The following is a 14,514-nucleotide window of genomic DNA, read 5'->3' as shown; positions in this document are numbered from 1 at the left end:
GCAGAAAGCTTTCTGCCAATATCCTTTTTGCAGCCACCTGGCAAACTCAAGCTTTGAAAGCCACACTTTGTTGAATACTCCCCCACCCACTTTTTATTTTTTACTTTTTTGCATTCAATAGATGCGCAAGACCCATACAGGAAGTCAGAATTTAAGTGCTGGATTATTATGCCCCTTGTTATTTAATTTCTTTATTTTTTTTTTTTATTGTAACCTGTTTAGTGGCATATAATGTATATATACATCATAAGAAACGCTTCGATACTTTGCCCCTGACACACACACACACACATATGTCCAAATGCTTTGCTTCTTGCCCCATGACGTATGTATACATCAGCATCATTTCAGGATTTTTTTACAGTTCTGTTTTAATGTTGATGTGTCCCAATAGCCACTAGCCAGAAAGCTTGATATGTCGACTTTGATTATCTGCGAAGAGCAACAGCCAGTCACACTGTATGATAATATCTGGATGTTATTGTCAGCATCCCCCTCACTATGTTTTCAAAATGGCAGATGACGAACCTCAACCTTACCTAAGTGGCTTGAAACAATAGTGTGTTCCAACTAAAAAGAAAAAAAAGAGATTTTACCATCACAGATACTGAAGAAGCTTTAAAAATAATTGATGATGACGAATCGAGTGCTGTGACTGAATGTTAGAATGATGATTTGCAGAGAAGAGGGAGGGTGGGGGTAGTTGAAGAGCTAGATGTAGCCAACAGAGGAGAGAAAGTGGAGCAAGAGTCGAGTATAGCTCTGTGGTTTAATTACAGCTGACCTAAAATACACATCGCCCACTTATTCAGGGCAGGGAGGGAGGGAGAGTGTGATGAAGGGTGGTGAACAGTTTTGTGTGAGTTGTGAATTACGTGTACAGCATGGATTTAGAAAAGCATGCTGGCACTGATCAGCTATCGTCAGCTACTGTGGGCCAACTGGGTCACTGATAACCACTTTTATACTGTCTGAAAGTGATCATTAAATAAGTGAGTGGATGTGACACAGGAGGCGTTGCAACTGAAAGACATGTATATATACAATTATTGTGTTAACTCACTCCGGACGATGGAACACTATAGTGTTCCTGACATGAGGCATGGTTCTGGACGACTGAACACTACAGCAGTTTCGACAATTAAATTTTTTTCCACATTTTCCTCATGGGGTAGCATAACAACTGCAGCTACACCAGCCGAATGAGTTAAATGAACTTCTGATTATCAGAATTTGATAGTTCATTTTCCTTCCATTTATTGAAGTTGTTTATGTGCTAAAACTTTTTGTTAATTATTACCCTCCGCCACCCAAAACCACAAATAGGAAGCACAAGTCAAAATAATGCTTGGCACCGAAGAAGTTAATTAAAAAATATGAACCCTGTGAGTACCTGCCATGACTGAATATCACTTAAATGATGCTGACATAGAAAATCATTTACTGGCAACCTGTTCTACATGAATGCAAAGAGGAAAGCATATAAAAAGTGGTATTTCACACACATTCCAAACACTCACACTTCTACAGGATTATTCCTGTAAATTGCATGGAAAAGAAGTGTCCCATTCAATGATGCAAAAGTTTTGACTGGAATAAGACCTGGACTGGTGTGACAGTAACAGGGTTTAGGGAAAGGGGAGTGAGGGTCATGCAAAGATGTCTTGTATGAAAGACCTGGTGTTAGTTTTCTTTGGTGTCAGACCGATACAGGCAAAATTCTCAACCCCCCCCCCCCCTCCACAACCCCCACCCCCCCAAAAAAATTGCACCATCTTTCTTTACAATAACAGTTCTGAAATAAGTGCCATTATCACACAAAACTGATGGTTCCTGAGAACGTATGCACATGCTCAAGGAGTTCAAGGAGGTGGCCTAGTTCATGACCAAACCAAGAGACCAAGCCTTCATGGCTCACTATCACATTTTAATAGGCATGTCCTTAAGTAAAAAGTCACTCTTATCAAATACCTGTTCCTTGGAGTGGTGGTCTTTTTTTAACTTTTTTTTTTTTTAACTGCATCATGCTAGTAATTAGCATTGGGGCACATCTATATTTTCATGTTTTACCTTTACAGCCACTTCTACAGTTGAATGATCAAACAATTTTTTTTTCACAAGAGAATGATTTCCCTGGGAAATTGTTGAATGGGGGAGGAGGATTGGGACTTCAAAACATGACATTGCTTAGGGAATGGTAACCATTTACAATACACAACTGACCAAGTCATCTGTCATGGTACGGCTTCTGGTACACAAAATCATAAACTTAAGGCAGTCTGGTACCAAGTCATCTCCAGCAGAGTAGCAGCAATTTTCAGGAACAATTGACTTGAAACAAACATATTTATCATAGAATGGTATACATATATATATATATATATATATATATATATACGGGAAATAACTGTCATGCCATATCCAATGGAATGGTATACAGGCATCTGCATGCAATCACGCTACCCCTAAAGTTTACACGAACCTAAAATTAATTCTTTGGTCCCAACATAGTATATACCATATCCTGATCATTGTGCAAAAAATTGTACAAGCATTTTTCTCAGGACACATTTCTTTTTTTGTTGTTGAAATAACGCAACTCATCACATTTTGAAATTTAGCTTTATGAGAATATAACTTAATGATAACCACAACAGGAATGCCGAATATTCTTAATACAATCTTAAGTACAAAAAGGTACACACTTTAGTACACACAAACTTCATTTCCTGCCTTTTCAGAGTATTTTCTGTCAAACTGGTGGTGACTAGAAGTTTTCCTTTAATCTATCAAATCCAAATTAACATCACACAGTATCTTAACTTACATCCTAGCATGACTTTATGCAGATGGCAAGGCTAAAAACATCAGTTTGTTAAAACCAAAATCAACCCACTGCAAACATGCTTATGTAACAGGCTTTGGTTATTAGTGGGCAGGCAGTCACAGGACTGACAAAATCAGTCTTCAAAGAGCTGGTGAGGATGGTGAGGGTTCAAGTCAGTCCAGGCAGCAGATGATGAGGGCACGTTAGTACTGTACACAGGATAGAGGGCAAGATGCTGATGAACAAAATGAGATCACTTACCCCAGGGGCAAAAAACAGCTTGAGATGAGATGGGATGACTGAAGCTGGCATGAACTGTCCTGACTTTCTATTATATATATATATAGATTATGACTCTTTTTTTGTTTTTTTTTGTTTTATCCCAGTCGCAAAAGATTTCTTCAGAAAGAAAAATTGGAATGTCCTGTCCTCTCCATGGAGAGCAAGGCATTACAGTGCAGTACAAATTTTTTTCCCCTCTAATTTTCTTGCTTGCATGTGTATTGTTATTTATGTGTGCTGGTTTGAATTTGCTTTACAGCATTGTCGCCTTACATTATTTCATGTTTTAGTGGTGCATGCTGTTCAAAATACTTCTACCTCCTCATCATCTGCACATACACCAGCAGGAGTAAGGCCAACAACTGTGCAATCCAACCTGCTACAACTGGTTTGGGACAGATCACAGAGCATTCAAACTCACCAGGACATGTGTGTTTGGTTCTTTTAATATCACATTCATTGTTAATCATTGTTTAGTGTATCTAAATACTCACACTCACATATATGCATGCATGCATACACACACGTGCACACAAACGTCCTCCCTCTCTCTTGAGGCTTATTCCTATTAGGTTTTACATGAAATCTGAAAAACTGCTAACCAGATAAACAAGAACATGAAATAACAATGACTGATAATTAATAGTTGTTGTTTTCTTGTGTGACGACAGACTTCATAAAAAAATTGGGGTTGCTTTCAACTGCAGTGCAATGCCATATTTTGGCCTACAAATAATGTTTCCTTATCGAAGTTATTTTTTCAACCAGCGGCAATTCCCTTATCGTCATCAATTACTTTGTTCTCCTAATATTTTCATCTGAAAGACTGCAAGCCAAACAACAATTCCAGTATCTGGTTTTGGAATTCAAAATGGGTAAATGACTCCAGATTGCTGATTGACAAATCTTATTTGAAATCCAGATAGATTAAATCAATGGTTTGTTCACACACACACATACACACTTTTCATATGTGAGTGAGTGCATGTATGTGTAATGTTCCAAGCTGACCTACTTCAGATACAGTCGGTGAGATATGGGTAAGTGAGTGAGTGAACAAGCATGCATGTGTATGCGTGTGCACACAAATGTGTGTGTGTGTGTGTGTGTGTGTGTATGCATATATGCGTGTGTGAACGCCCGAGCCTGTGCATGCGTATGCATCTTGTTTGCATCTGTGCATATAAAATTCAAACTTTACTTGTTTTGGAAAGAGATTTTATGTGAGGAAAGTGTAAAATTCTTTTTATTCTCTCTCTCTCTGTTTTTTTTTCAACAACAAAAGAAAATGATTCTCACAAATACCAAGACATGGCTATGTATGCCTGATCGTGTTTACAACAAAGGTGTGTCATCAAGGATTTCCTTACTTCTTTTTTCATTCCCCTCAAAATGAACATCTACAATATTTGGGTCCAGTTTCTGGTCCAAAATGGATGCTAAGGTCTGAAAGAGATGTACCCTGTTGTCATGTACTTTGTTATTATATGGACTTTAAACATGTATCATTTTCAAGCAAGGTTTCTACATTCTTTTGTATTTGTACTTGCTGTTAACATATCTATTTCAATTTTACTCTGGTCTGAATGGTGCATGGAAACCATGTATGTTCACTCCACACACTAAACTGATAACAAGATGTCTTCCATCTTTCACATCTGTTGGTGTGTTACACTGTTAGCCACTGCGCTGAAATGTGTCATGACAGCATAGAACAGGCATTTGTAATTGAGATGAGATTTGCTTCATCATAGCAAAGGGACAAAGAGAGAGGGAAGGGATGAACATGGTGGTGAATGGACATTAGTACTTTTATCATTTTTATTTGAATTCCCCAAGTGGTATTAACGCTGCATGATACAACCTGAACCAAATGAATCTGGCTTTAAAGAACACAGGACCACAAGAACTCTACATGAAACTGGTCTCATTTAAGGTCTAGAATATGTACAGAAAAACCATAGTGTAAGACTTGCAATCCTGATAAAATAATCCAACTTTTCTATCTTTTCACCACAGACTTTACCAGAATGTTTGTACGCAATGCTAGAAATGTGGGGAGGGGAGATCTATGAAAAAAAAAGATGAAAAAAAAAAAGGAAGAAGTAAAAAGAAGAGAGAATAAGTCTGAGCTCATCTGGAGTGATTTCTTAAAAAAAACAATAGAAACACACAACTTGATGCCTTCAAGATCAAATGTAGACACCTGCCATTTAAAGCTGGTAATCACTGCAATAGCATGGAAAGGGTCTTTTTCTTGGTAATTTTATTTTCAAAGTTTCTACATAAACCAATATACTAATGCATAACAAAGTATCATGTAAGGAAAAAAGCGTATAAGCAACATTAACACACACACACTCACTCTCTCACACACACAAACACAGAGCACACTGTTAAGATAAATCTCCTTTCTTTAAACCAAAGTAAAACAAGAAATTCTTCATACACCAAACAATGCTAGAGAGGTATGTTACTGAGGTATTTCACATAAAACAATCAAAAGATGTTTTCTCATCAGCTGCAATTCCAACATTACTACGAGATAGCTTTCACATGTATGATACACCATACTGTTCTCAAGAGAAGACGAAAACATTAAAAAAACAACAACAAAAAACGATATTCGCACAAACAAAACTGACAAGAATGCAACATGGATTAGTCACAATGACTGTAAAGTGTCAAAATATGGATTTCTTCACAGCTACAATAAAGGTAAAATCTGGATTTCTATTTCTAAAAAAATCAATGCAGTTCCACTTTCAGACAGGAAAAAAGCTAGAAGGAGAGGTAGGGAAAACAACATAAGAACCTTAAAAAGAAACAAAACTGTTAAAATGTCATAGCTTATCTTTTATCATATTTTTCTAAAATTGACATATGCAAAAGTAAAACACAGCACAAAAGTCATTGTCTTACCAAGAATATAACCATATGACCAAAAAATAAATCAATTATCAATAATAATCAACAAAAACACACAAAAATTTAAACAACAAATACCTAATAAAAAGGAAAGGAAATCTTATGCAAACAAACATCATTCATATCCTGACAAGTTCTCCAAAAAATAATAAAACAAACAAATAACAACAACAAAAAAGAATTTTAAAAACAGATAAACATCTGTGGTATATTTATTTCATCTATTGGGACACACACACACAAAACAGAAAACTACAACAAAAAACCCACCAACAAAATATCCTATCCTATGTTCCAATGTCAGTGCAATGTCGACTGTTGTAGTTATATTAACAACCCGCACTTTCCATCGTTAGCCCTTTCACATCTAGAACTATTTCTGATTTTTGCAAAATAATCACCAACCTCTACAAAATATCGTAAAAGTAAAATTATGCTCAAAAGTACATAGTTATGTTTTCTTGAAGGAAAATAAACGGAGAATATAATTATCATAAATTCAATGTTGACAGGATGTCATAACTCCAAATCTGGGGAAGATAATTAATTTTTTTAGGAAAAAAAAACAAAAACACAAAACCCTACAAACATTATCATACAATGTTTCAACTCATGTCTCACTGTAAACAATATTTCAGCTTTCATCTGGAAGGTTTCAGAGTCAATGAAAACCCCAAAACGAAATAAAGGTTTTGAGCTAAAATACTGGGTTTTTTTTTTCTATTCCTGCTTCTAACATGTTTTCGTAGTTGCTATTGCTGATGTGCGGAAAATCAAACAAAATTCTAGCCGTCTCTTCTGTACTGTATGTCCTGACAGCCATGTTGACACAATCAACAGATTTTCACTTTACAAAACACAAAACCGAGCCAAAACTTGTTGAGATATTGCTTCAAACACGCATCAAGGTAGTTGCCATTTGCAAGGAAGTAAGCGTATTCAAATCATGCAGTTGATTATGTAGTTACCCCTAAACCATGGATATATCCGTGGTCGGAAGAGGAAAGGCTTAAGGCACTTTATCTGCATTTGCATAAGCCTTCAAGGGGAACACATCAGGACACCTAGACAAAAATGAAAACTTAAGTAATGTTTAAAACTGGTGAAATAGAATTTTTAACAAGTCAAAGCCTTCATGACTAGTGTGATTTCTACTGAATTTACCATACAAGAACCCCCATCCCCCTAAAAAAGCAAACAAATAGCAAAATTAGGGGAAAAAAATGAGAGGGAAAAGATTTTTTGTGACCACATTATAGTAAAACCATGTACTGCTTGCAATGAGATGGGGGGTGCTGAAAATGACAGTGACCTTTATCTTATTCTCTCAACCACTGTTCTAGCCATCTGACACTTCAGACAAGAATGGATCCACGAAGGAAGAATGTGGTGCAACGTTGTTTATAAAATGTTGTCACAAATGACATCTTTTGTTTTTCTTTTTTGTTATTAGTGTCACATTTTTCTGTTATTCTTAAAAGAAATGGAAGTGTTGTCACAAATGAAATCTTTTGTTTTTCTTTTTTGTTATTAGTGTCACATTTTTTGTTATCCTTTTAAGAAATGTAAGTGTTGGCACAAATCTTTTTTAAATTTTATTATTATTATTATTATTAATGTAACATTTTTATGGTTTTCAGAAATGTAAGTGTGAATAAAATGCCAATGTTGAAAGTTTTCATATGTACCACTCATGCAATATCAGATCAACAAACACACATTAAAAAGAAGATTGTTGAGGACACTGACAGTGATCAACAGCAATATCAAGTGAATTCACAATTTCCAGTTTCCTTTCCTGTGTTCACAAGACATTGGGTACCAGTCCTGCAAACTGTTTTGAGAATCCATTTCTTTTCTGACACAGTACAGACATTAGATTTATCCAAGACTTTTTTTTTCCCGTCCCCTGAAACTGGTGTTCAGCAGACTCCACATTGTGTACACACTGAAAAGGTGTTTTGACAAGACAAGAAACACACATGATGGCTATTAAACATTTCCCATAACAGTCTCAAGATACATAACTTTTCAAAACAAACCATCAACTGTGAATAATCGCTGACAACAGCTGCCCCAATAAGCACCCTCAGTGAGAACAAAAAACCCGTGAGTAAAATACATTTTGTAACAAGATCATCCCTGACAATGGAATATTGTGCATCAGCCCTGACTAGAGGGAGGATCAAATACTGCTGTACACTGAAACAATTTAGCAGAAAGCTTCACAAAGAATTACAGCCAACATGAACACAGTGTGTATATCATTTCAACTGTGTTTTTTTTTCCTTCTTAAAACTTTATTACTTAATAACAATATTGATGAAAAATACATATCTTTTTTCCTTTCAAAATTATTTATCAGTTTCCTCAAATTATTACCATTCGTTAAATATGAAATAATCTTCTTTACTGCTGATTATTCGTGAAAAGTTTAAATAAGAAAACACAATCACACATTATATAAAGGTTTGGGGAGAGAGAGAGAGAGAGAGAGAGAGAGAGAGAGAGAGAATTCTGTTAGCTGGTAAATCAAGTGGAATCATGAGTTTGAGATACAGTTTCAGACAGTTGTGTGACAGTATTGATCAGGCAACATTTCAAACTAGTTAACAGTTATGGTTCACTATGGTCTGCTCTGTGTAAAATAATTCAGTGATAGGCTTGTAAGAGTGTTAATGCCTTATCTTAACAGAAAAGTCGGACAGACATTGTTTAAATGAGTTATTTTTAACACTCCAGTCAAGAGAGAAATGTGGAACACTGTTCTGTGTTCTATGCTTTCTTTTCTTCGTTTGTGTGTATATATTTTCAGTGAGCCAGTGATGCTTCAGACGCTTTTATTGACATTGGTCTAACTATAGCCCTTATGTCAAGGGGGTCAATTCTAAGTTGCAGCGTCATTGTATTGGATGAAAGAAAACAAACAACAATAAATAAGGCAAATAATGTCAATAACTGATTTAAAAAAAAACCAAATTACTTAATCATACATTTGTGTATGTGCCAATACATGTACGCACACCATAGTAGTGAAACAACATACAATAGACTATAAACATACAATGTGACCATCAAGTGTATACAGCTGTACCAGACTAATCATATAGCTAGTGATGATTATGTGTTATTACTATCTATTTTCCTTTTCCTGATATTAACAGCTTCTGCTATGTATTTGGCAAGCAAAATTATAATTTCATCATTTTCAGTGGATAACAGGCTAAGCACGTCATGTCTTTTCTCAGCAGCAATATGAAAAAGTCGTATCTTGGCTCTAATGTCTTCATAAGCTTTACAATGAAATAAAAAATAATCTTCATCCTCTCTCACATCCTCCATACATACTGTACACATACAATCAGCTAAACCCTCAAGATCAAACCATCTTTTATTAGCTTTTAAACCTAAGGTTCTGTTTCTGAATCTTGCTAGCATATCTCTGTGCCATTTCTTGGTAACTACTACTAAAACTTTCTCTGGTTGTAAAATAGTTTTAAAGGAATGGAACCAAGAATACTTTACATGATCTTCCATTTTAGAATGCCAGTTCTGTTTATAACAAGACGCTAAGCAATCTTTAAATTCTGATTGAAACCCTCTTTCATCCCCAACTCCCTGACTCAGCCATACAATACCGAATCCATTTACTGAAAGAACTTGTTTAACTTTACCCACCCAGTTACATAAAATGCATTGACAAAGAGCTCAATAGATTTATTGATATCTGTAGCCAGAGTCTCCATGACTATATTCATGCACATTTTAAACTCATCAGAAGTTCAGTGAGCCAGTGAGAAAGAGAGTGAGAGATAAATTCATACAGAGATGGGCTTTCTTGTGGCATACAGTCCTGTACCCCTTTCCCATGTATCCAGAACAGTCAATACCTTTTCAACAAAGTATTTTAGACAAAACTTAGAAAAGTAATTTGTTAAAAGAAATACAAAGTCTCTTTGCCACTTTGCTCAGAGGTAAGTTAATGTTTCAGTTTGTGCTTGATTAATTCTCATGTTGCACAGCAGAATCAGTAATTCAATGAGAGGAGATACAAGTCAACTGAAGGACAAAAGATGCGATCAGTGACAGTGACAAGAGATCCTGACAATACCTGAGCGAACGGGGAAACCGCCTTTGAAACCTGTATATGATCAGCACGTCTCTGCCATTAGTAACACTGTCAATGTGTCCTGACACTCTCAGACTTATTTTTGGGGCTTGTATATTTACCTATCTATCAATATATATATACATGTGTGTGTGTGTGTGTGTGTGTGTGTGTGTGTGTGTGAAGTGTGTGAAAAAAAAGAAGTGTATATTACTGGTACTGATTGCTGTTTTGCACATTTACAAATTTATGCGTGCATGCATAACGTCTTACTACAAAGACACACACACAATGTATAATATGCTGCAGAGTATACAGATGCCCAGCTGATTTGTCACATAAACTGCATTCTCCCAATCTGTTGCCATTGACAACACGTAAGACATGTACTATTTTTTGCAGTTCAGTAACATCATTCACAAAAATGGCTCAACCCTCAAGTTTACAATGCCCTGGAAATGTATTACCAATAAAATACTTGGTTTCTCATTAAAAGATTCCATTCACTTAATGACTTATTCAAGATGCCATAATTTTGGAACCATGATATTTCATCTTTATGGCACATTGCTGACGTTAGTTGAAGAAAATACACACAAGGCCTGTTATCAGACTGTCTTTCACATATGTATCTTTTCATATATCTATATTTTCATTTATTTGGTTTGCCTTTGTTTGCCTCACAACACATGACATTGGCAGATCAGAAGTCTTGGCAATGACAATGACCATTCCCTCACAACACATGACACTGTCAGATCAGAATTCTTGGCAATGACCATTCCCTCACAACACACAACACTGTCAGATCAAAAGTCTTGGCAATGACAATGACCATTCCCTCACAACACTGTCAGATCAGAAGTCTTGGCAATGACAATGACCATTTCCCCACAACACATGACACCATCAGATCAGCAGTCTTGACAACGACAATGACCATTCCATCACAACACATGACACTGTCAGATCAGATTTCTTGGCAATGACCATTCCCCCACAACACACAACACTGTCAGATCAAAAGTCTTGGCCATGAGAATGACCATTCCCTCACAACACTGTCAGATCAAAAGTCTTGGCAATGACAATGACCATTCCCTCACAACACTGTCAGATCAAAAGTCTTGGCAATGACAATGACCATTCCCTCACAACACTGTCAGATCAAAAGTCTTGGCAATGACAATGACCATTCCCCCACAACACTGTCAGATCAAAAGTCTTGGCAATGACAATGACCATTCCCTCACAACACACAACACTGTCAGATCAAAAGTCTTGGCAATGACAATGACCATTCCCTCACAACACACAACACTGTCAGATCAAAAGTCTTGGCAATGACAATGACCATTCCCCCACAACACTGTCAGATCAAAAGTCTTGGCAATGACAATGACCATTCCCTCACAACACACAACACTGTCAGATCAAAAGTCTTGACAATGACAATGACCATTCCCCCACAACACACAACGCTGTCAGATCAGAATTCTTGGCAATGACAATGACCATTCCCTCACAACACACAACGCTGTCAGATCAGAAGTCTTGACAATGACAATGACCATTCCCTCACAACACACGACACTGTCAGATCAGAAGTCTTGACAATGACAATGACCATTCCTTCACAACACACAACACTGTCAGATCAGAAGTCTTGACAATGACAATGACCATTCCCTCACAACACACGACACTGTCAGATCAGTAGTCTTGACAATGACCACCCCCTCATGACACTGTCAGGTCAAAAGTCTTGACAATGACAATTTCCTCATGACACCGATCAGAAGTCTTGACAATGACCATTCCCTCATGGTACCTGACTCCGTCAGATCAGATAACATCTGCATAAGTGTCAATAATATACCTTTGTGGATCCCTAATACATGAAAGGGAGATAAGAATATATATAAAACGCATAAAAACTGTCTAACCCAACCATTGCCAGGCAAAGAGAGAAGAGAGAGAGAGAGACAGAGAGAGAGAGAGAGAGAGAGAGACAGAGACAGAGACAGAGAGTGCACAGGCTCTGTGTGCCTCAACCACCTTATTCAGCAATGTGACACTGATGAAGATTAGGGTTACTCAGTCTGAGATGAACAAAATGAAACATGCATTTTAAACAAATTTCCAAAGCTACACCAAACAGAACAGCAGAAGCAGGGGATGTATCAGCCAGCTTTTTGACATCTCAAGAGCTCAAAAAAGGTTAAGATCAGGCTACAAAAAAAAGTGAATTTTCGTTTTAATAAAGCCAACATGTCATGGAGGAGAGAGAAAAGTTCAACTCTATGGTCCCAAAATCATGGCAACTTGATGGATGACATCTGTTGACTGGAATGTAAGTTGGCAACATGTTGTCAAAGAATGGTGATCTCTCTACTATTAAAATAAACCATATACACGCACAAGCATGTGAGTCCCTGCAAAGTGCAAGTTAAGAAAGGCATATACAAGACTATGCTTCATTTGTACTATGTAGTGAATAGAACAAGTATGCTGAAACAAAATTGAAGCACATCATACAAGCAAAAAAGAAATTAAAAAAAAGCCAGCCAGCCAGCCAATCACACCAATAAACTCCAGCCCCCAAATTACCAAACAAAAACCTTTACAAAACACACAAAAAAATCAAGATCTGGGTTTGCAAATAAAAAAAATCAATCACACTGACAGAAGTGCACAAAGGTTATGTAAAAGAACAAGAAATCAATAAGTAAATGTATATTCAGTAATGTTGATAAAATGATCCAAACCAACATATCATATATTCTGATGACAGCACAGATGTGAAAAAACACGAAGTACTAATCATGGACAAACTCAATATTGCTGGGTGTAGTATAAATCACTGAATGAGTAAGTAACATGAAAACACTTGATAAAAATGTAGAAATAATTATGTACACTTAATAACAATGAAAACAAATATACACTTCCTAATGATACAAATAACCAGATTATGAGGTTCAAATTCGACACTATTACAGGCTTTATAAAAACACCCTATTGTTTGAATAAGTTACACAAATACAAAAGTGTTATAACCATGCACATAATCACCTTGAAGTTTATAATGCTGCCTAAACGATGCTTTGCGTGAAATTTAAAAATAATAGTTTTTAAGTAGGAGACATGGAAGATGTGAGAGAAAGCAACCACTTTACATGAGAAGGTCTGAGTGTTACCAATTTCTAACGCTAAAATTCAAAAAGATACCATGCGTGAGTTAACCTGGTTCGCCTGATGTGCACACACTCTACTTCTCATTCTGTCTCAAATTTTCTTCCCTGATTAATATTCCATCCTTTCTTTTTTTTTTTTTTTTTTTACTCATATGACCTGCCATCAGAACTTACTGTTAGTTAGAGGCTGTCTGACTGGTGAGTGTGTATATGTGTGTGTGTGCACACATGCACATGTGCATGTTTGGAAGCTTTCTGTCACATCTATATGCCAAGAATGTATAAAAAAAAAAAAATAATAAAAAAAAAAAAAAAGAAGAAAGCAAACCCTGAGAAAATAAGGCAATGTTGTTTCTGTCCTTGTGAATGCATAAACAAGTCTAAAACTTAAGACCAGCATTTCATCAAATCAGCCCCCACGCTCCCCCATCAAAAGCAGGGAAGCTACAGCCTATCCTAACTCAGGATAAAACTGCAGCGCACATACTTAAAACAAAACCAAAAAAACAAGCCCTCATCTTCAAACGGCTGGGGAGGAAGCGTCCTCAGGACGTCGGCACAGACATACAGTAGTACAACCAGCAGCACAGTGATACAGGCATGGAATGTGGAGGGGAAACAGAGTGAGGGCATGAGACAACAGACAAGCAACAGACCTATGCAGATGCCGTTGGAGGTCACGCCTGCACACGTGAAGGAGCGACTTGCGGGGGCGGCCTGTGTGGACACGTTCTGCTTCAGGGGGTGTTTCTCTGTGCCGGTCACCACTAACGTCCATTCTTTCAGCTCACCTGTTAAATGTGAGGGAAAAGGAAAAAAAGGTGAACATGAGTGGTCATTTTCCTGTGACATCTATCACCATAAGAAATAATATCATTTGACCATATCTGTTTTCTCCTTTAAGATTCTGGCTTATGTCAACCATTTTGCCTTTAAAAAAAAATCTTATTTGTCTTCTCTTTTTTTCAAAGCATTTCAATGAACACCTGACTCAAACATACAGCCTCAAGTAAAAAGAAATGTGCACTGAAAAAATAACAATTACTATTTGTATGATTTTTGATTCAAACCAGTATCACAAATGTACTATCAATGACATTGGTAACTTTCTTCTTTATCATTTCTTTTTTAAAGTTACATTAAATATTACTAGGGATGCAAAAACGTATGAG

General features: G+C 36.6%; 1 protein-coding gene across 3 annotated transcripts in view; it reads right to left on the bottom strand.

Moving 5' to 3' along the window:
- Positions 1-14,514, bottom strand: part of LOC143297424 (furin-like protease kpc-1) — a 218,651-nt gene that overhangs the window by 12,914 nt on the left and 191,223 nt on the right. For all 3 annotated transcript variants that reach the window (XM_076609770.1, XM_076609773.1, XM_076609771.1), the window contains one exon: positions 13,999-14,133. In XM_076609770.1, coding sequence (XP_076465885.1) covers positions 13,999-14,133 — 135 coding nt within the window. The remainder of the gene's footprint in view (positions 1-13,998; positions 14,134-14,514) is intronic.

Source organism: Babylonia areolata, chromosome 22 (genome assembly GCF_041734735.1).
Source record: "Babylonia areolata isolate BAREFJ2019XMU chromosome 22, ASM4173473v1, whole genome shotgun sequence".
Taxonomy (NCBI): Eukaryota; Metazoa; Mollusca; class Gastropoda; order Neogastropoda; family Buccinidae; genus Babylonia; species Babylonia areolata.
Note: the sequence above shows the minus strand (reverse complement) of the source record. Positions and strands in the feature narration are given on the sequence as shown.